The sequence below is a fragment of the Schistocerca serialis genome, chromosome 2, assembly GCF_023864345.2.
Source record: "Schistocerca serialis cubense isolate TAMUIC-IGC-003099 chromosome 2, iqSchSeri2.2, whole genome shotgun sequence".
Classification (NCBI taxonomy): domain Eukaryota; kingdom Metazoa; phylum Arthropoda; class Insecta; order Orthoptera; family Acrididae; genus Schistocerca; species Schistocerca serialis.
The window spans coordinates 326,641,677-326,661,956 of record NC_064639.1 but is presented as its reverse complement, the minus strand read 5'-3'; the positions used below and the strand labels follow the sequence as shown (position 1 = coordinate 326,661,956).

Sequence of the window (20,280 nt, the reverse complement as noted above, 5' to 3'; positions counted from 1 at the left end):
AGGATTTGTTACCAGTTTAGGCCTCTTTCAGTTCAAGCTGTTGACACTTCTTGTACAATCTCTTCACTTGCTTGATTACTGTTTTCTGAGAAAGGATTGTCATTGTACATTGATTAGAATTGCTGTAGAAGTTTTTTAGATCCTCCTTCCAGGCCTGCATTGTATTCGGTAGTGACTGAGGCATCTGAATGTTTTAAAAATAGGTTACATGACAGACTGGGTGTAAACTCCCATGTAACAAGACGTATTTGTGGAACCATCTGAGAGTTGTTCATGGACATCTAGGTAGATGCCTCGATGATTTATAAGGATCTGGTGAAGAACATTTGGGAGTAGGTGTTGAGGTTATGGAGGAATACAGATCATAAAAATCTTATCACTGCATGTTAACAAGACAAGGGTTTTAGGTGCTGACTAGATGGGAAGGACTCCTCTAGACCTAGGTGGCCCATAAATAAGTTGGCATAGGATGGTGCCCTGCAAGTGCCATGACAGCACCACAGATTTATTTATAGGTTTGGCCTTCAAAACTGGAATAATAGTGGGTCAGGATGCAATTGGCTAGGAGGATTAGGAAAGAGGTTCTGGGTTTTGTATCAGGAGGATGTTAGAAAAGGGGGGGGGGGGGGGTTTAGTGTATAAGGACACCACATCTGCGGTGACCAACAAGGAGCCTAATGGTAATGGGACAAGAACTGTCTTTCTCAACTCAACCAGCCATTATCCTAGATGTTGATCTCCATCTCTCAACAGACCACATGTGTCTGTTCAGATCAAGTGCACCAACCACTAAGAGTACTTCAACTTTGGCAGCTGTCACCTGTTCCATATCTAAAAGGCTCTCCTTTACAGCCTCACTGTCCACAGATGCTGCATCTGTGGTTGAAAGCAGGAATTGTCAAAATGTCCCAAGAGCCTGACAAGAGCTTCTATTGACAGCCAATATCCTATCTAGTTCATCCAGAAAAAAATGTCCCGTGCCATCTCTACCTCTGACACCATGAGCCATGTTAACCAGCCACCTACTAGCACTCCTCTGATACAGATGACAGATATATCCTACTTCCATCAGCCAAAGTTGTGATCTGCCGCCCATGTAACATACAAAATATCCTCGTCTGCCCCTACACCAATACTGCTCCCAGTAATGCAACCGACAGGTTATTCTCTTGTTGTCAACCCATATGGAAGACCTGTCCCATACACCCACCCACTACCTCCTACTACAGTCCAGTCACAAAAGAAGGCAACACCACGTGTGAAAGTACAAGTGTTATACACTGCCGTTTGTGAAAAGTTCAACACAGAGAAAGAATTATCTGAATAGCGCCAAACTTGGTGGAAGTGGCGACGAGTGTGCAAGCAGTACGTGATACATTTTGCAGTGAGATGGGTTGCATGTAGGCTGATCAGAGGCCCCTCGTGTCAGTCCGACAGGGTCAGTGTTGCACCTAGTGTAGTTGGTGCAGAGCTGTTACACAAGGTGGAAACAATACAGTGAGTGCCAGAATGCCTCGTCAACGTCAAAAGGAGCCATATCAGCATGTAAGCAAGTTCGAACGGGGCAGAATGGTCACTCTCCAGGAAGTGGGGTTGTCATACCACGACATTTCGGCTTGCACAGGATATGCTGCTATGACAGTGATGCGTGTGTGGAAGCAGTGGATAGAGGAAGGTCATAGGCAGTGACAAGAGGGAACTGGACCATGGAACATGACCACACTACGGGATGACCATAATCTTGTCTGCATGGCCATTATGGACCGTACAGCATCATCCACAGTGTTGGCTCGTCACTGGAGCACTGCAACAGGTATGAACTTGTCTGCATCAACGGTTTGTCACAGTCTTCTGCAGGTTGGACTGGTTGCATGCATGCCGTTACCTCGGCTTCCATTGTCCAGAAACCACAAGCTCCTCTGACTGCAATGTGCACATGAACACTGTCACTGGGGTGCCGAGTGGCAACATATAATCTTTTCGGATGAGTGCCACTTCAACATGTCCTACAGTGATGGCCACATACATGTCCACTGGTACCATGGTGAACGCAACCTGGAGAGCTGCATTGTGGAGTGACAGCGGACAAACACCAGGTGTGATGGTTTGCAGTGCCATTGGTTACAACAACCAATCTCACCTCATAGAGCTGCATTGTGGAGTGACAGCGGACAAACACCAGGTGTGATGGTTTGCAGTGCCATTGGTTACAACAACCAATCTCACCTCATACGTATTGCAGGCACTTTGAACAGCAACTGGTACCTGAAAGAGGTTGTGGAGCCTGAGGTACTTCCCCTGTGTCAGGCATCTCCACAGGCCACATTTCAACAGGACAATGCCCGGCCACATATTGCGAGGATGTACAGGCCTTCTTCAATGAGCGACAGGTACCATTGCTTCCCTGGCCTGCACGATTGCCAGACATGTTGCCCATCGAACATGTCTGGGATAGGGTTAGTCGGCACGTGGTGCATTACAGTCCTCCTTAACTGGTGTCATGTGAGTTTGGATACAAGTTGCGTGGAGGGAAATCCTTCAGGAACCTATTTAGAACCTTATTGATTCAATGCCATGGCATATAGCAGCTCTAATTGCAGCGCATGGCGGCCACACGTCATACTGAATAGGAGGGCTCAAAGGATGTGCAGGTTTGAAAAGGTTATTATTTTTGTTACTTGTCACGTATCTAACTTGCGGCATTAAATTAATTGAATTCATGTGTTTCCTTCCTGGTGTTACAATTTCCATATATGGTAGTGTATCTCAACTACGCTGCGCTTCTGTACAGCATTCTGTGTGACTGTGATAGGTAACCAACTTTCTACCCACGTGAATGAATGGCTACAGTCAAACCTTTGCAAACTTCAGACTTAACCATCCACCGCACCGTAACACTTCTTCATTACACATTTCTCTGAACTATGGGAATTGTCCCTCCAGCATATCCTACATTCTCGCAGTTCCCCTGGCTGAAAGTTCCACTAGCCTGTTTCCCATTGCCTTACGTTATCTTTCCCCTCCTCTCTTTTGTCTACTTCACTCCCCCACTCCTTGCCCATCCAAGTGTGTACCCACCACTGTTCCTCCCCGTTCCCCTCCCCCTCCCACCCAATACCTTCTCTCTCTCTCTCTCTCTCTCTCTCTCTCTCTCTCTCCCCCTCTCTCTCTCTCTCTCTCTCTCCCTCCCTCCCCCCCCTCTCCCCCACTCCCATTCTCCCTCTCCCTTTCTCTCTCCTCTCCTCCCCGTGTCTCCCTCTCATCACGACCTTCCTCTCACTCCCCCCTCTTCCTCTTTCTACCTCTCATATCTCTCCCCTTTGAGCTTTTGTGTTGTGCAGTCACTGAGTCATCTATCAAAAGACCTGCCTCAAACTACCCTCTCCTTGCCTCCTGCATCCTTGTGCGCCCCCACCCCCCTACCCCTCTCTCCGCTGCCTCCATCTGCCAAGGTACCTGCATTCATTAATCAGTCTTACCACTACTACGGGAGATTATTTATTTTGTGCGCGAGTGTGCGTGCGTGCGCACTCGCGTGTGTGCGCTTTTACTCCAAGAACGCTAGTGTGAGTACTGTTTTCTGTTACATGTTTTTGTGTGCCTCGAAACAGTCCGCTATAGAGAAATTAATTTTATTTGCTTGTTTATTTGTACTAAAATTATTGCCCAATCTATATTATTTACCACTCTATTACCATGTAAACAGTAGAAACATTCTCGTTGATGGGACTAATGTTGTTTCTAGAAGCACTTGTTGCGTTGTTACCTAATCTTGCAAAGACATCAGCACTTCATTTTGTGTATATTCTTCTCCTAAATGTAATTTTTCTGTTTGTTCTAGCTATCAAAAATCTAGATATTCCAAATAAATATATTACATTTAATAGAGCTAAATGGGTACTAAATTAAATGCTTTTCAAAAACAAGCTAAAAGCTTTGGCTGGTTAAAAAATAATCAGACCATCAACAAGGTGTACAACTTTGCTCCCCCCCACCCCCAACATTTGAGGCTTTAATGAAACAAATTGGCTACACATGTATCATTCAAAGTATTTTCCATCAGTGGCCACTACTTTCTCCCATCTTTTGAGCAGTGTATGAATCCCGCGTCGAGAAAATTGTTCATCTTTTGAAGCAATCCACAAATCGATCCAATTTGTAAATTCTTCGTAAGATCGGAAGTGTTGGTTAGCCAGGCCATGCGCCGTTGATATAAACAGATGATAGTCAGAGGGAGCAATGTCTGGAGAATATGGCGGGTGGTCTAGGACTTCCCATTTTAATGTTTCCAAGTACATTTTGACCTCTTTTGCAACGTGGGGTCAAGCGTTGTCATGCTGCGAAATCACTTTATCATGTCTCTCGCTGTATTGCAGCCATTTCTCTTCTAATGCTCTGCTCATATGCATTAATTGCATTCGATAATGAGCACCTGTGATTGTTTCACTTGGTTTTAACACCTCATAGTACACGACGCCGAGCTGGTCCCACCAAATGCAGAGCTGTGAATGTTCGGTTTGGCCATTGATGTCGAAGCATGGCTGGTATATTCCCATTATTTTTTGCGTTTAGGGTTATCGTAATGAAACCATTTTTCATCCCCGGTCACAAAGCGATGCAGAAATCCCTTCCATTTTTGCCTCTGAAGCAACTGTTCACAAACACACACGTGCTGTTCAACGTCTCTTGGTTTCAGCTCGCATGGGACCCAAGTGCCTTCTTTCCAAATCATGCCCATAGCCTTGAGACATTTTGAAATGGCTTGCTGTGTCACTCCCACTAATCGTTCTAATTCTTCTTGAGTTTGACACGAGTCTTCACTCAGCAATGTCTCCAATTCTGCATCTTCGAAAACATTCTCCTTCCACCACTGTGCCGGTCTACAACATTAAAATCACCATTCTTGTAGTGTTGAAACCACTCACGACAGGTTCTCTCACTAATAGCGTCCTTACCATATGTATACTTGAGAGCATTCGATGAGACTCAGCCGCTGTTTTCTTCATATTGAAACAAAACAGTAACACCTCCCGCAAATGACAAGAATTAGGCCTGTAAACTGACGTTTTCAATCAAGAACAACTTTATGATGCAGACACAAATCAACTAATGTTTGAATTAGGTTATGTCAACTGAGGTCCAAGCTAATTGCCTGATGTATGCAATCTGTTTCTTTCGACTGCTACTTATCATTGTCGCCACCTATCGGCAAACAGCGGAAGCAAAGTTGCGCGCCTTGTATTAACAGACAAACAGCGTGGGCCTGACGCAAACGCTACACTGCCGTGTAATGAGGCCTCTCTCTCAATTCCCACTACCCATTCGCCTGCTTACGTTCGTTTGTTCCAGACCATGTACCAACTGTCCATTGAAGAAAAAAAATTGAAAGAGCAACAGATTAATGTGAAATTTGTGTTAAACTTGGAAAGACTGCCACAAAGGCCCATTCTATATTGAAACAAGATATGGTGATGAATGTCTTCCATACCCTCTGGTTTTTAAGTGGTTTAAGCAGTTCAAAGAGTGAGGAAATAGAGATTGAACGTGAATTACATTTATGGTGACGCCCAGTGTCAACAATAGATGGAATCATTGAAAAAATTGGAGATTTAATCTGGAAAGACAATTGTATACGTGTGGTTGCTGATATTGTAAAAATCAAAAAAGGAACGGTTCAACAGGTTTTACTTGAAGATTTGGACAGAAAGAACGTTTGTTAAGAAATGGTGCCCAAGAACCTTATGCTTGTCAAGTGTTTTTTGATGATAACTTCAAACACTACATTGAGCAGTGGAAAATTCACAGGGAACAGTTTTCGAAATTGTCGGGAGAGTTGTGTGCTGACCCCATGGCCCATCCGTACCACATCCAAATCAAATGATGCCATGCAACAGAGGAGGACATGACGGCCTATCATCATCCCACGGTCCTTTGGGCAACACTGCAGAGGATTTTTTTTTACTACCCCCCCCCCCCTCTCTCTCTCTCTCTCTCTCTCTCTCTCTCTCTCTCTCTCTCTCTCTCTCTCTCTCTCTTTCTTTCTCAAAGAGCTGTAATGTACAAATTTACACCTCTCCTGCAGCAGCCTCCACCGTTACTGTTGGCCCCTCCCCTTCCATGCTGTTGGCGTAGCTGGGGCCCAAGTAATATTGTACACACTGTACACTTCGGAACCCTTGCACCACAGTACTGTAGCATACCGCTAGAGAATCCAGAACAAAATGACTGATAAAGTGGAGTCTCAGTTGGTAACTAGTTCTCTGCATTTGAAGGATGACAGTGTTGCAACAATCCATGCTGGTTTGTAGCAAGTGAAAAGCTCAATGATACATGTGGGGGAGGGGGGGGGGGGGGGGGCAAGCACTTCTAACATGGTCAAATAAAACTGAATGGTGATTAACAAAGTAACAGGCTATCACTCTGTGAAGAACCGGCAATCGCAAGAGAAATAGAGGCTCTTATGCTCTAAGATCAACATATTAGAATTGGGGTGACACTGGAAAAAGTTAAAAATCAGTCACAGGTCAGTTTTCAGTATTTTACACGATAGAGATCCTCGAATACTGGTTTACATGACTGCTCACACCCATTCAGAAAGCCTACTAGATTTATCACAAGGACACTAAGACAAGGTAGCAAAGCAAGTGGTGGAAACATGGATCCAGTACTGGCAAAAAAAAAAGCGAAAATCCAATCGTTATTGGGCAAGATGATGCTAATTTTGTGTTGTGACTGCCTTGAAGCCGAAGTTCATACTGCACAGGACACTGTCTCACATACTGTTTCATTGTGGAGTCAAATATTATCACTCCCCTAAATTGTCTTTCTTTGAATGCTGAAACCAGTGGGTGGCAAGCATCCCCAGAATAGCAGTAATGTGATTTCTGTGGAATGTTTCCTGAACAGCGAGCATGCAAACTTTTAAAAGCAAGGTCTCTGCCAAGTTATTATCACTGAGAAAAATGTGTTGCATTGCAGGGCGAATATGTGGAGAAGGGTTAACACCATCCCACCCAGTTTCATGGTCACAACTTGATTTTGTCAAGGTGATACGGCCAGCTATTGATGACCTGGCCTTTAAAATAATTGCATTATTTCATTGAAAAGATCTGTAGTCACTCATATATCACAGTAGATAAGAAAGTTTCATGGGTTACCTATATGTTGGAATATCTTTGACTACCACAGGTATGAAACAGGCTATATAACACAGAAATTAAATTATCTCCCTCCGTCTGAGAAGATCTGAAGTTCCATAATATAGACAAAATTTTGTCAGGTTCGAGTATTTAGCATTCTTCATTAGTTCTTGTTCATAACAGATGTGTTCACACCCCAGATGTCACAAATCTACAACAATATCTAACAGTATTATGGAAAGGATAGTTGCTACTCACCATATAGCAGAGATGCTGAGTCGCAGATAGGCACAACAAAAAGACTGTGACAAAGTGAGCTTTTGGCCCATAAGGCTGAGAAATCTGAACATCAAAAGTTCAGAATATATCCACTTTTCGTTGCCACTGTTAGTGTAGTTACAGACAGTTGGCATTACCACTTGATTTACTAGGGATGCTATCTTAAAAAAAGGTATACAGTACTTCGTAGATAGTGAAAAGCCACGTGGAATGGCTTTTACTTGGGCAAGGCTACCACAGACTTCACAAGCACAGATGTGACACTGACGGTAGGTGGTTATGGTGGGTGGGGGTCAGCCTACCAGATCAATTGGTTGGTTAGTCCAGTTTTATGTGATTTAGAGTAATACATATTTCTCTGCTTAGTCTTGGATAGAGAAGTCTTTTATCACTTTAATTTGGAGAAGTAACATTAAATTTGTTGTTAGCAATAATATGACTCAGTATTTTTGCTATTCTTTTCACTTAGTATCAATAAAGCCTGTTTGCAATTCCCAAAGTTCTATTTAGTGTGTTTTAATAGCTTGTGTTACAAGTTTTTTATAGCTTATTGTAGTGGGAGACCAGATAACATTACATTACTAATTTTTCCAGCTGTGACTTAAATACCAAGAGCAGAAAGCCAAATGGCCAGATACATGATGTGCTTCACTTGGTTCCTTTGAGGTCAGCGACAGATCTACTTAAAGCTTTAAAGATATCAGATGTATCCATTTTTTCTGGTCTGATGGTAGGTATAAATACAAATCATTGTATTTATTCTTATACTTTACGAAAAGCTTTACTTGTAACTATTCTAATAAAGTTTAGAAATCGATAGTACTACTGGCTAGAAGGTGGTGTGTGTGTGTGTGTGTGTGTGTGTGTGTGTGTCTTGGGTCGTTTCTCTCTCCCCCTCCCCCTCTCCCTCCTCCCCTCTCCTGTTCTGTCCCTACTGTCCCTCCCCCCTCTCTTGTTCTGTCCCTCCCCCCTCTCCTGTTCTGTCCCTACTGTCCCCCCCCCCCCTCTCCTGTTCTGTCCCTACTGTATCTCCCCCCCCTCTCCTGTTCTGTCCCTACTGTCCCTCCCCCCCCTCTCCTGTTCTGTCCCTACTGTCCCTCCCCCCCCTCTCCTGTTCTGTCCCTACTGTCCCTCCCCCCCCTCTCCTGTTCTGTCCCTACTGTCCCTCCCCCCCTCTCCTGTTCTGTCCCTACTGTCCCTCCCCCCTCTTCCCTCCCCTCTCCTGTTCTGTCCCTCCCCCCTCTCCTGTTCTGTCCCTACTGTCCCTCCCCCTCTCCTGTTTTGTCCCTACTGTCCCTCCCCCCTCTCCCCCCTCCCTCCTCAACTCTCCCCCCTCCCCCCCCCCCTCTCTCTCTCTCTCTCTCTCTCTCTCTCTCTCTCTCTCTCTCTCTCAAGGTAAGTTTTCTTGATAGAACTGATTAAGTTTGCACACACACACACACAACAAATTATAATGATTTTTAGTATACACGTTTCTTTTAGTCCAAACCTACTTGTTAATTCTCATTTAAACTTGGAAGCTTTACTAATGGAGAAAGTGATCCATATGATGCAAGTAAGAAAACCCAATACAGAAATCTCAGGTATGAAGATAGTTGAATTTTTAAGACGGAAATTAACACTTTTACAAAAAGGGAAGTTGTCAGTCTCATTATAGCGGAGATGCTGAGTCGCAGATAGGCACAGCAAAAAGACTGTCACAGAGTGAGTTTTCAGCCAACAAGGCCTTCATCGAAAACAGATGACCACAGAATGTGTGTGTGTGTGTGTGTGTGTGTGTGTGTGTGTGTGTGTGTGTGTGGTGAGTAGCAACTATCCTTTCCGTAATATTGTTACATTCCATCCTGAATTTTCCATTGTTTGCTTTTGAGGAGGAAAGTTAGATAGCAAAATTTCTGAATTGAATGATAGTAACTAAAGGAAATACTGTATTATCACCCCTCTTCACAAGGATAATGGAATGTAGTCTAATTAAGTCGGGTGATGCTGAGGGAATTAGATTAGGAAATGAGACACTTAAAGTAGTAAAGGAGTTTTGCTATTTGGGGAGCAAAATATCTGATGATGGTCGAAGTAGAGAGGATATAAAATGTAGACTGGCAATGGCAAGGAAAGCGTTTCTGAAGAAGAGAAATTTGTTAACATCGAGTATAGATTTAAGTGTCAGGAAGTCGTTTCTGAAAGTATTTGTATGGAGTGTAGCCATGTATGGAAGTGAAACATGAACGATTAACAGTTTGGACAAGAAGAGAATAGAAGCTTCGAAATGTGGTGCTACAGAAGAATGCTGAAGATTAGATGGGTATATCACATAACTAATGAGGAAATATTGAATAGGATTGGGGAGAAGAGAAGTTTGTGGCACAACTTGACCAGAAGAAGGGATCGGTTGGTAGGACATGTTCTGAGGCATCAAGGGATCACCAATTTAGTATTGGAGGGCAGCGTGGAGGGTAAAAATCGTAGAGGGAGACCAAGAGATGAATACACTAAACAGATTCAGAAGGATGTAGGCTGCAGTAGGTACTGGGAGATGAAAAAGCTTGCACAGGATAGAGTAGCATGGAGAGCTGCATCAAACCAGTCTCAGGACTGAAGACCACAACAACAACAACAACAACCCCTCTTCTTTGTAAGTTAACTGCATTTGAGCAAATGAGGATCTTGGACTGGCTACAGGGATGAAACATCTTTATTACCATCATCTGCATAGAAATTTGTGAGTGCTGGTTTCCGTCTGGTAGTGCAGCAATTCTTTCCGGTAAAATTTACATGTAAAATTCTGTGTGTCTTGCTGTTTTCATATTTCCTTGTACTTCAACTTGCAACAGAGTAGTTATGAATTTTGCATCAGCCATGAGGGATCTGAGCAAAGATAAGCTTTGGAGAAGTAGGTATGGAAATGTGACATTATTGAACTGTTCTGGAGTTAATTATTACCTTTCCTACCTAAGAAGCACAGTTTTAACTGAGTACATGGAAACTTATACTTGGACCATATCTTAAAGTGTCCTCCTACTCAAGGTGTGACTTTTGCATTTGTGATAATGTTTGTGTGATCTTGAAGATACGTAGAGCATGTGACTATCTATAGATTTGAGAGTTGCATCTGTTGCTTAAATGCCCTTCAAGCAGTTTGAACAGTTGTATCCAGAAGAAAAATAAGGTTCAGAAATTGAAAGATACTTGGAAAATATCGTTGAGCAGTCTCCTTTCTTGAGTACCAGAGCACATGGGAATTGAGGAAAATCAGAAGCCAAATAAAATAAATTGTTTGAAACAAACTTCTGTTCGGTTCAATATCCTCATTCATTCTGTTTCTGTGGTGTTAAGAAATGTTGCATGACAGAAAGGCTGTGTTCCATTGATGATACAATACAAATTATGGTATGATAAATCTGCAGCAGTTGTGCTCTTTCAGAGTTGGATCACATGTAACAATTGCACTTAGCGGATTATACACATGATGTTAACATTCTATATGTTGCATTTTAAGTAAATATCTTCCATATTGTGATAATGATGCATATAAATTCATCTGACGATAGGCTTACTATTTACACAATAATGAGGGGAGTGTACACATTTTAGTGCCTGCACTCATCGGATGAGAGCAAGGAGGGTCAGAAGCCTGTCCAGTTGTGCTGACTTTAAAAAGAGCGAGGTAGTCAAATTGCTTCTGAATGTGCACCATTAAGGAAATTTAACCAATTTTAGTGTTATAGTATGACTTCAGATATTTTAACTGTACTTGTGTAAAATATTTAATATATCAGGTATAATAGCTGTGTTTTTCTAATATATAGTCACCATAACAACCATTTTGTTGTCTGAATCATGTTTAATTTGTTTTAATTTTAAAATTATCTTTAGCTTCCTGGCCCAGGGTATTCATACATATCGGGTGTATCTAAAAGATGACATTCATTTTGTAATGTAATAATTACAAAACAGGGGGCTTGGGGACACAGGGAATGTGTGTTGATTGAATAGATGTGGCCTAGAGTTTCAGAAAATAACTACTAGATGTGAGTCCTGAGATCTCCCCTTCAGCTGGAAGCAAGATGGTGTCTGCTCAACACAGTGTTTTGCACCATAGTTAGCAGTAGTGAGTCAGTGATTACAGTTCAGCATGAGTTTTGTCAGCATTTTGGGATTGGTTGTCCTTTGTCAAAAAACATTTGTCATTGATATTGTCGGTTTGAAGACAAAGGGTGTTTATGTCAAAGATAAAGTGTCAATGTCAACCTTGCACGCCTGATGAAAGAGTGAAAAGTACTCAGCAGATGTTTGTGCATAGTCTATTAAAGTCTACCTCATTGCACAAGTAGCGAACTTAAAGTTCCTCATGTGATGCCCGGCAAATGTCAAGTTGAGTGTTGGTCTGTAAATCATACAGACTACAGTTAGTGCAGGGTCTTCAGGTTGATGATGGAAAGGATTCAGCAGTGCTCTGCTGGAAGACAAGATTTTTATCAAGGTTAGTTTTCACTGATGAAGCTACATTTCATGTTAGTAACAAAGTGAACCAACAGAATGTGCAGATATGAGGACTTCAGAATATTCATCCAGTTATTGAGTGTGAAAGAGACTCACCCCAAAGTGAACCTTTTTTGTTGCAAATCTAGCAAATTGAGGACAACTCTGATGACTTAATATTCCAACAGAATGGAGTTCCACCACGCTGGCACAAATTTGTATGATAATTCCTCAATGACAAGCTGCCTCAGTGCTGGATATGGTGCCAGGGACCCCCAGACACTGCTCCACATTATTGACCTCCCATGATCTACAGATATGGATGTATGAAGGAAGGAAAGTGCTTTGATTCACCATTACCTCACTACATAAATGAGACAGAAAACAGATTAAGAGGTGCTGTGGCTTCTGTCTATATAGATATAATACATAGATTTATTAGCAATTCACCATTCTTCTACATAGATTTATTATGAATTTACCTATCTCCTAGACATCTGTGGTGCTAGTGGTAGATACACAGACCATTTATAACAACATAACTAAATCTTTGACAATATTATGAAAAAACCAGATTGCTACTCACCATATAGCAGAGATTTTGAGTTGCAGACAGGCACAACAAAAAGACTACTAAATGTCTAAACTTTTGGTCAGAAGGCCTTCTCCCTGATTATAGACCCCCCCCCCCCCCCCCCCCCCACACACACACACACACATGAGCATTGTCTCTGGCTGCTGGGGCCATATTTTGGAAGCATTTTGTGGTATTTCTGTGTTTCTACCATATTTTTATTCGGTCACTTTCTTGTCTGTCCCTCTGTTGGGTACAAATTTTGCAAGTGATGTTAAACTAACTTCCTGATGAGCTAAAGACTTCAAATTTTAAACATAGCTTAGTAATGGATGACAATGCTCTATTAGCCTGCTTTCTTATTGTTCTGTTCAGGAGAGACTGGAGTTAAAAACAAAAGTGGTAACATTGGACATCTAGAATGCACTGCACGAACATCATGTTGTGCAGCCAGTATCAGAATGAGTTTCAAGGGGTATATGTGCAGAGGGCATAGCTGGCTGAGCAGAGAGAGGGGCGAGTAGGTGTGTTCGTTGGCTGAGTTCATGTGTAGGTGAAGGATTAGGTGGGTGAGGGCAATGGATGGTTCAGTTTGGAATTGGTATAGGGACTGATGGAAAGAAGGGTTGCAGCCAGAGATGGGAACTTTAAGTGTGAGGCCTTTGGGGGTAATGCCAAATGTCAGACAAGCCTGAGGAAATAAAATATGGGAGCGTAACCTGGCTAGGGCAAAGGCATGTTTGCAGAGGGAATGTAAATAAAACTTAATGAGGTCGTTGTGGGGGTGTTGTAAGGGTGACATGGTATTAGAAGGTGAAAAGTGTAACATGAGGCTGAAATGAAAATAAAAATGTATGGGGAGAGATAAAGGTTCACACGTCCGTCCACATCAAACCCACCAACAAGCAACAGTACCTCCATTATGACAGCTGCCACCCATTCCACATCAGACGGTCCCTTCCCTACCCCCTAGGTCTTCGTGGCAAACGAATCTGCTCCAGTCCGGAATCCCTGAACCATTACACCAACAATCTGTAAATAGCTTCCGCATCCCGCAACTACCCTCCTGAACTGGTACAGAAGCAAATAACCAGAGCCACTTCCTCATCACCTCAAGCCCAGAACCTCCCATAGAAGAACCACAAAAGTGCCCCACTTGTGACAGGATACTTTCCGGGACTGGATCAGACTCTGAATGTGGCTCTCCAGCAGGGATACGACTTCCTCAAATCCTGCCCTGAAATGAGATCCATCCTTCACGAAATCCTCCCCACTCCACCAAGAGTGTCTTTCCGCCGTCCACCTAACCTTCGCAACCTCTCAGTTCATCCCTATGAAATCCCCAACCACCTTCCCTACCCTCTGGCTCCTACCCTTGTAACCGCCCCCCGGTGTAAAACCTGTCCCATGCACCCTCCCACCACCACCTACTCCAGTCCTGTAACCCGGAAGGTGTACACGATCAAAGGCAGAGCCACGTGTGAAAGCACCCACGTGATTTACCAACTGACCTGCCTACACTGTGAAGCGTTCTATGTGGGAATGACCAGCAACAAACTATCCATTCGCATGAATGGACACAGGCAGACAGCGTTTGTTGGTAATGAGGATCACCCTGTGGCTAAACATGCCTTGGTGCACGGGCAGCACATCTTGGCACAGTGTTACACCGTCCGGGTTATCTGGATACTTCCCACTAACACCAACCTGTCAGAACTCCGGAGATGGGAACTTGGCCTTCAGTATATCCTCTCTTCTCGTTATCCGCCAGGCCTCAACCTCCGCTAATTTCAAGTTGCCGCTGCTCATACCTCACCTGTCTTTCAACAACATCTTTGCCTCTGTACTTCTGCCTCGACTGACATCTCTGCCGAAACTCTTTGCCTTTACAAATGTCTGCTTGTGTCTGTGCATGTGCGGTTGGATATGGGTGTGTGTGCGAGTGTATACCTGTCCTTCTTTCCCCCTAAGATAAGTCTTTCCGTTCCCGGGATTGGAATGACTCCTTACCCTCTTTTGTGGCGGCGTTCGTAGTGACAAACAATTCGCTGTAGAAACGGCTTACGAAGTCACCGCCACACTTTTAATAGCGGGCCGACCGGTCCGCTTGAACAGTGAACAGAAAGATGAAAACCCAAACACTCTGATTAAATAAAAGTCGGTACTTATCTTTATTAACGAAGATACGGAAACACAGTAGTGAACTCCGTGTCTACAGAGATCTGTCTAATTCGAGTCGGAGCGGCTAGGTCAGCGTCGGCTGACGACAAACAACAACTCTGCTGCGATGAACACACAACTGACTAGCAAGTACACAATTCGGTGGCGAGTATACAACTGAGCGGCGAATACAGAACTGTCCTAGCGCTCGCGACTCCAGCGCTTAAGAAGCCAGAAGCCAGCGGTGGCGCGCGCAGACTTGCGGCGATTTCCTGTCTCGCTGGCGCTGCTTATGCGGACGGCGTCCGGACTTTGATGCTGCCAACCTTTTGGCAGCGGGCTCGGGTGGCATTACTGGCTAGGATATAACACCCTCTCCCTTAAAATCCACATCCTTTCGTCTTTCCCTCTCTTTCCCTCTTTCCTGATGAAGCAACCATTGGTTGCGAAAGCTTGAATCTTGTGTGTATGTTTGTGTTTGTTTGTGTGTCTATCGACCTGCCAGCACTTTCGTTTGGTAAGTCACATCATCTTTGTACGAAGATTCCATGACTTGCCAAACGGGAAAGTGCTGGTAGATAGGCACAATAAAAAAAACACACAAACACACACACAAAATTTCAAGCTTTCGTAACCCATGGTTGCTTCGTCAGGAAAGAGGGAAGGAAATGTCTGTATATGTGTGGATGGGTATGTGTGTGTGTGCGAGTGTATACCTGTCCTTTTTTCCCCCTAAGGCAAGTCTTTCCACTCCCGGGATTGGAATGACTCCTTACCCTCTCCCTTAAAACCCAAATTCTTTCGTCTTTCCCTCTCCTTCCCTCTTTCCTGATGAAGCAACCGTTTGTTGCGAAAGCTTGAATTTTGTGTGTATGTTTGTGTTTGTTTGTGTGTCTATCGACCTGCCAGCGCTTTTGTTTGGTAAGTCTCATCATCTTTGTTTTTTAGATATATTTTTCCCACGTGGAATGTTTCCCTCTATTATATACATATATTTATTTAAATTTTAACTCGTCAGTGTGTTTAAAATCTATTGGAAGAATTTCACACGCACAAGCCTAAAACATGGAAAATAAATATCTAAATAAAAATAAATCTTTAGTGTACCACATTCATAAATCAGACTAAAAAGTGTAAAATAATTTTTTCGTATCTCCATACAGATTCCTAACCCCCAGACAGACAGTGTTCAAAATTTTTAACAGCTATGAGAATACCAGTAAAATTTAAAATGGAAAAATGTGGAGCATATGCATAGATAATAGTAAGGAGGTGAACTAGTTGTGCATCAGTTATGTATTGCATGTGCCCCATGTTTTTCATTTTAAATCTTAAAAGTTTTTTCATAGCTATTATAAACTCAGTATCAAAAATTTCAGGAGTATGTGTGTGTGGTTAGGGATCTTTATGAGACTACAAGGAATTATTTTTTTACTATTTAGTCTGGTTTAAAAAGTATGATATATATGAAGATTTTACGAAAGGTTCTTCTTTTCTATACACTCAGTACATAACACTAAAGAGTTCTTAATAGTGTTTATAGCAGTGAATGTCATTAGATTCCTCACAAAGGTAATATGTATGGCAAGGACAGGTCCTGCAGACACCATTTCCATAGAACGTTTGTTGAAAACTTGTCACTATATGTGCACGCTGTAAGGGTTTTCATGTCCTAGTTATGTGGAAACATTTCATGTTACTCATCATTAAATTATCAAACTACTAGTGTTTGTGACTTGCTGAAGGTCATCATAACCATTTGCAATTTTAGGACAGGAGGACCACACAAATCTTTAGTTTGGAGTGATATATATGTTTTAAGATAATTAAAGGATGTTGGAACCTCCATTGTTGATGATGCACAACACTGTATGACAATTCAAATTATTTATAAAATATCACTGGTGCAAGTTTTTAATGTTAGGCTGATTGATATATTGTATCATCTCCCCCCCCCCCCCCCCCCCCTCCCACTTCCAATGTTCTTTGTACCTCTACATTTTTCTTGTTGTGGTCTGTCAGCTGCCTACGTGTTATATAATCATTAAGTCATTCCATATCTTCTCATGTCATCTGAGCTCTGACTGTCTGTGACAATTTTTATTCCTCCCTCCTTAATTTCTAATCGTGTAGTTGACTATGAGCCACAGTTTGTGAAATATACCCAGTGTTTCTTTATCTCCAGTTTCGTTTCATAGTAGATATGAAATGTTGAATTACAATTTCATTTACTTTTATTTTTCAGGAAGAAGTTGAGAATTTCAACCCAGAGGATGATTATTGGTACAGAGACTGAACAACCATGAAACTACTTTAGTTTCATGTATACTGCCATGTGGGTCATGGCTGATGTTTGTCACTTGAAGTTGTGATGTGATGACGATTTCTTCACTTATTGAAAAACAATCATGTGACATTTACGTACATAACTAAACAAAGGCTGTGATTCAGCAGACTAGTTTATCTAGTTGTTGCAGACACCTATTTTTATAATTTTTTTGTCTCATCATTAAAAACTTTTGTATTATACCTGTAAAAAATTGTTATAAAATTTGGTGAAAATTTAAAAAAAAAAAAACATAAATGTTGATTGCCACTGAAGAGATAAAAGGCTGTAGTATATACATGAATAGAACAAATTTTTCATGCTTATACAGCAAGTGTTTATTAATAAGAAAAAAAAACAGGAAATATAGTAGAGTTCCATGATGGATTGGCAATAAATCATGCGTAAGTGGTATCCGCACAGACCAGTATTTGAGAGCAGGATCATGAGAAATTTATTTGTTGGACAATTGTAATCTCAAGTATTTTGCTCTGAACCTAATTGTTTTCATTAGATTTGAAGTTTCATTTCTGGCTGATGCCACCGGCATTTAAATGCTCATCTATGTCTCTGTTAAATGTTTCTTCCATTTTTGACCTCTGTTACGATTTGAAAATATGAAATGTATGAGTCTGAAATTAACATTTATGTGATCTTTTTCAGATTCATAACAATTTCTTCTGTTGTTTGGTATGGTAATTTCATGACAATTATTTTTTGTCAGGTGTTTCGTAAGAATTATCTGATTTTTTTACTGAAACAGTCTCAGTGCAGAATTGCATAGAACAGTGGCTGTCTGCATGTCAATGTATTTCTAGATTTATGGGATCCGTGTAGAAAAGGAACATCACAAACAATTCTGGCAAAATATGATATTCATATGTTGATTGTATCACTTTGAAACTTTCTGCAGAATACTGAAAGTTATTTGTGATACAACTGTCCAGAATTTCATCAAGCATTGGCAGTGCAGATGCTTGCTAAGAAACTGTTTACTATTGTGATAAAAAAGTTCCTTTCCTCATGACTTACATGATTAAAATGTTAGAACTGTAATTACTGTACATACAGTACTAATATTATCGTGGTTACCTCAGTTCAAAATTTGTATATAGCTTAAGAAATAATTTCCTGTTATTTCTAGTAATAAACACTAATTTTTTTATATGTAATTGGCTGAACTCACACCAATGTTTGCAGTAGCAGAACTTGATCTCTGGGCTACTTAGACATTATCTCTACCCTGCCACCCTGGAGGCTCTATATAAACATAATCTGTATCCACTTAAGTATTCCACAAACAGCTTTAAAGTTCAGAATTAACAGTCTACTGAACATAGAATATGGATGAAAGAAACCAAATAAATACATAAGGAGCAGTGCAGGTGAAATTAGTGACAAATTCAACATTAGATTTGGGACCACCCACAAAACAAAATTAAAGATTTCTGCTATCTTGGAGGCAAAATAGCACACAACAGACAAGGCTTTCACCATAACCGCAACACTGTTGGGCATCTGTGGTTTCCATATTTTTAACAGATCTTTTTCAGGGTAAATGTTTCCAGAAGACAGATCTGCTCAATAACTATAGACAAATTATTCTAATCAGCCGAGAAACGTAACCAGGGAATTTACAATGATTTATTTCTCAGTCCAAATGCCTTCCATAAAATCGTGTCTCTTAAGATAAATACTGATCCAAGTCACACCATTCAGAGAGAACTTATTTAATGAATATAGGTCATAAATTTAAATCCATCCTAAAAACACTCTCACAACAGTTTTCCATTACACATTACAGTGAAAACTGAGAGAAAATGTAGCTAACTTTAGGATCAAAGTATCTTGTGTCTGAAAGGGAGCTTTATTCAATACTTTAGAGGCCATTTCAAGCAGTATTGCCTAGTTATCCATCATATCATCTAAAAGGCTAAAACTATACTACTAATAGCAGTGTAAGAGAAAAGGAAAAGATGGCCGCGAGTGTAGAAGTGTGTGAATCTAACTTGAGAAATAGTTATAGTTCTGCTGTTAGAAAGGGAGTTTGTAAGAATTGTAACACTGAAATAACAACGCTAAAAGAATGAGTTGCTAGCTTACAATTCATAGTCAGTTCCTTAAGAAGCGATATTGACTCACTCAAGAAAGAAAATTGGGATCTGCGATCGAAGCCAACACTAAGTGAAGTGATGCAAGACAAAAGTAATATATCGTCCGAGTGGGTAAAAGTGTCGTACAAAAATAGTGTTCCAACTACAAAAAGAACAACAAAGTCTGCTAAAACTGTCACATTTTCGGAAAAAAAAAAAAAAAAAAATATCTTGTTTTGCAAACAAGGGACTGTGATAACGACTCTCCAAATGATCGTGAACTTGAAGAAGTCAGTGAACTGAAAATGAATAGCCTTTTTTCAAATAATGTCAACAACAAACACAGATCATCAGGGAAAAAGAGTACCTAATGTACTATTACTAACAGACAGTCATGGGAGGAAGCTATCCAGCATGCTCCGTGAGAAAAATCGTGACATAGCAGTGACTAGTGTAGTGAAACCGGGAGCAGGATGTAAAAATGTTGTAGATATTAACTCTCAGGCGAAATTAATGCAAGAAAATGACTTTATCGTCTGTATAATGGGTTCAAACGATTTGGCAAAAAATGAAGCAGAGGTTGTTTGTGAAAACGCTACAGAATTTTTTACAAGCTAATAAATGCAGAAACACAGTAGTTGCCACACTTCCTCAAAGGCATGATCGGATTTATAGTTCATGTGTAAACAAAGAAATTCGGAAAACAAACATTAAAATAAGGAAACTGTGTTCTCAATACAGTAAGTGCGATGTACTGGATACAAGCAAGCTGCATCGAAATCTGCACACGAAGCATGGAATGCATTTGAATTATGAAGGGAAAAGATTTGTTTGTGATCGTGTTAGTGAAATAATTAAAGAAACGAAAGACTTGTAAAGGATAGAACAATTTATCAGCTTCCTGAACATCCTTCCAACAGCGAGGAAAACAAAATAAACAAGAAAGAAGAACGAAAACACAACACTGCTGACGTTCCTAATTTAAACTAGAGGTATGTGATGCTGTAAATATGATTCCCAATTACCAAATCGTGAATACGCCTGAACTAAAAATTTATCACCATAATGTGCAATCCCTGCGTAATAAGATCGATGAAATTAACGTTCTATTAACAAATGAACTTAATGATATCTCAGTGTTATGCATTTCTGAGCACTGGCTTAACCCAGAATTAATCCAGAATACGAAAATAAACAAATTTGTCTTGGCTCCTTACTACTGCAGGAAAA

General features: G+C 41.2%; 1 protein-coding gene across 1 annotated transcript in view; it reads left to right on the top strand.

Annotated features, from left to right (window-relative positions):
- The window catches only part of LOC126457138 (uncharacterized), a 288,468-nt gene extending 270,339 nt beyond the window's left edge, over window positions 1–18,129 (top strand). The window contains exons 19-20 of the mRNA XM_050093206.1: window positions 8,013–8,148; window positions 16,877–18,129. Coding sequence (XP_049949163.1) covers window positions 8,013–8,148; window positions 16,877–16,927 — 187 coding nt within the window. The 3' untranslated portion in view covers window positions 16,928–18,129. The remainder of the gene's footprint in view (window positions 1–8,012; window positions 8,149–16,876) is intronic.
- Window positions 18,130–20,280: the final 2,151 nt, after the last annotated feature.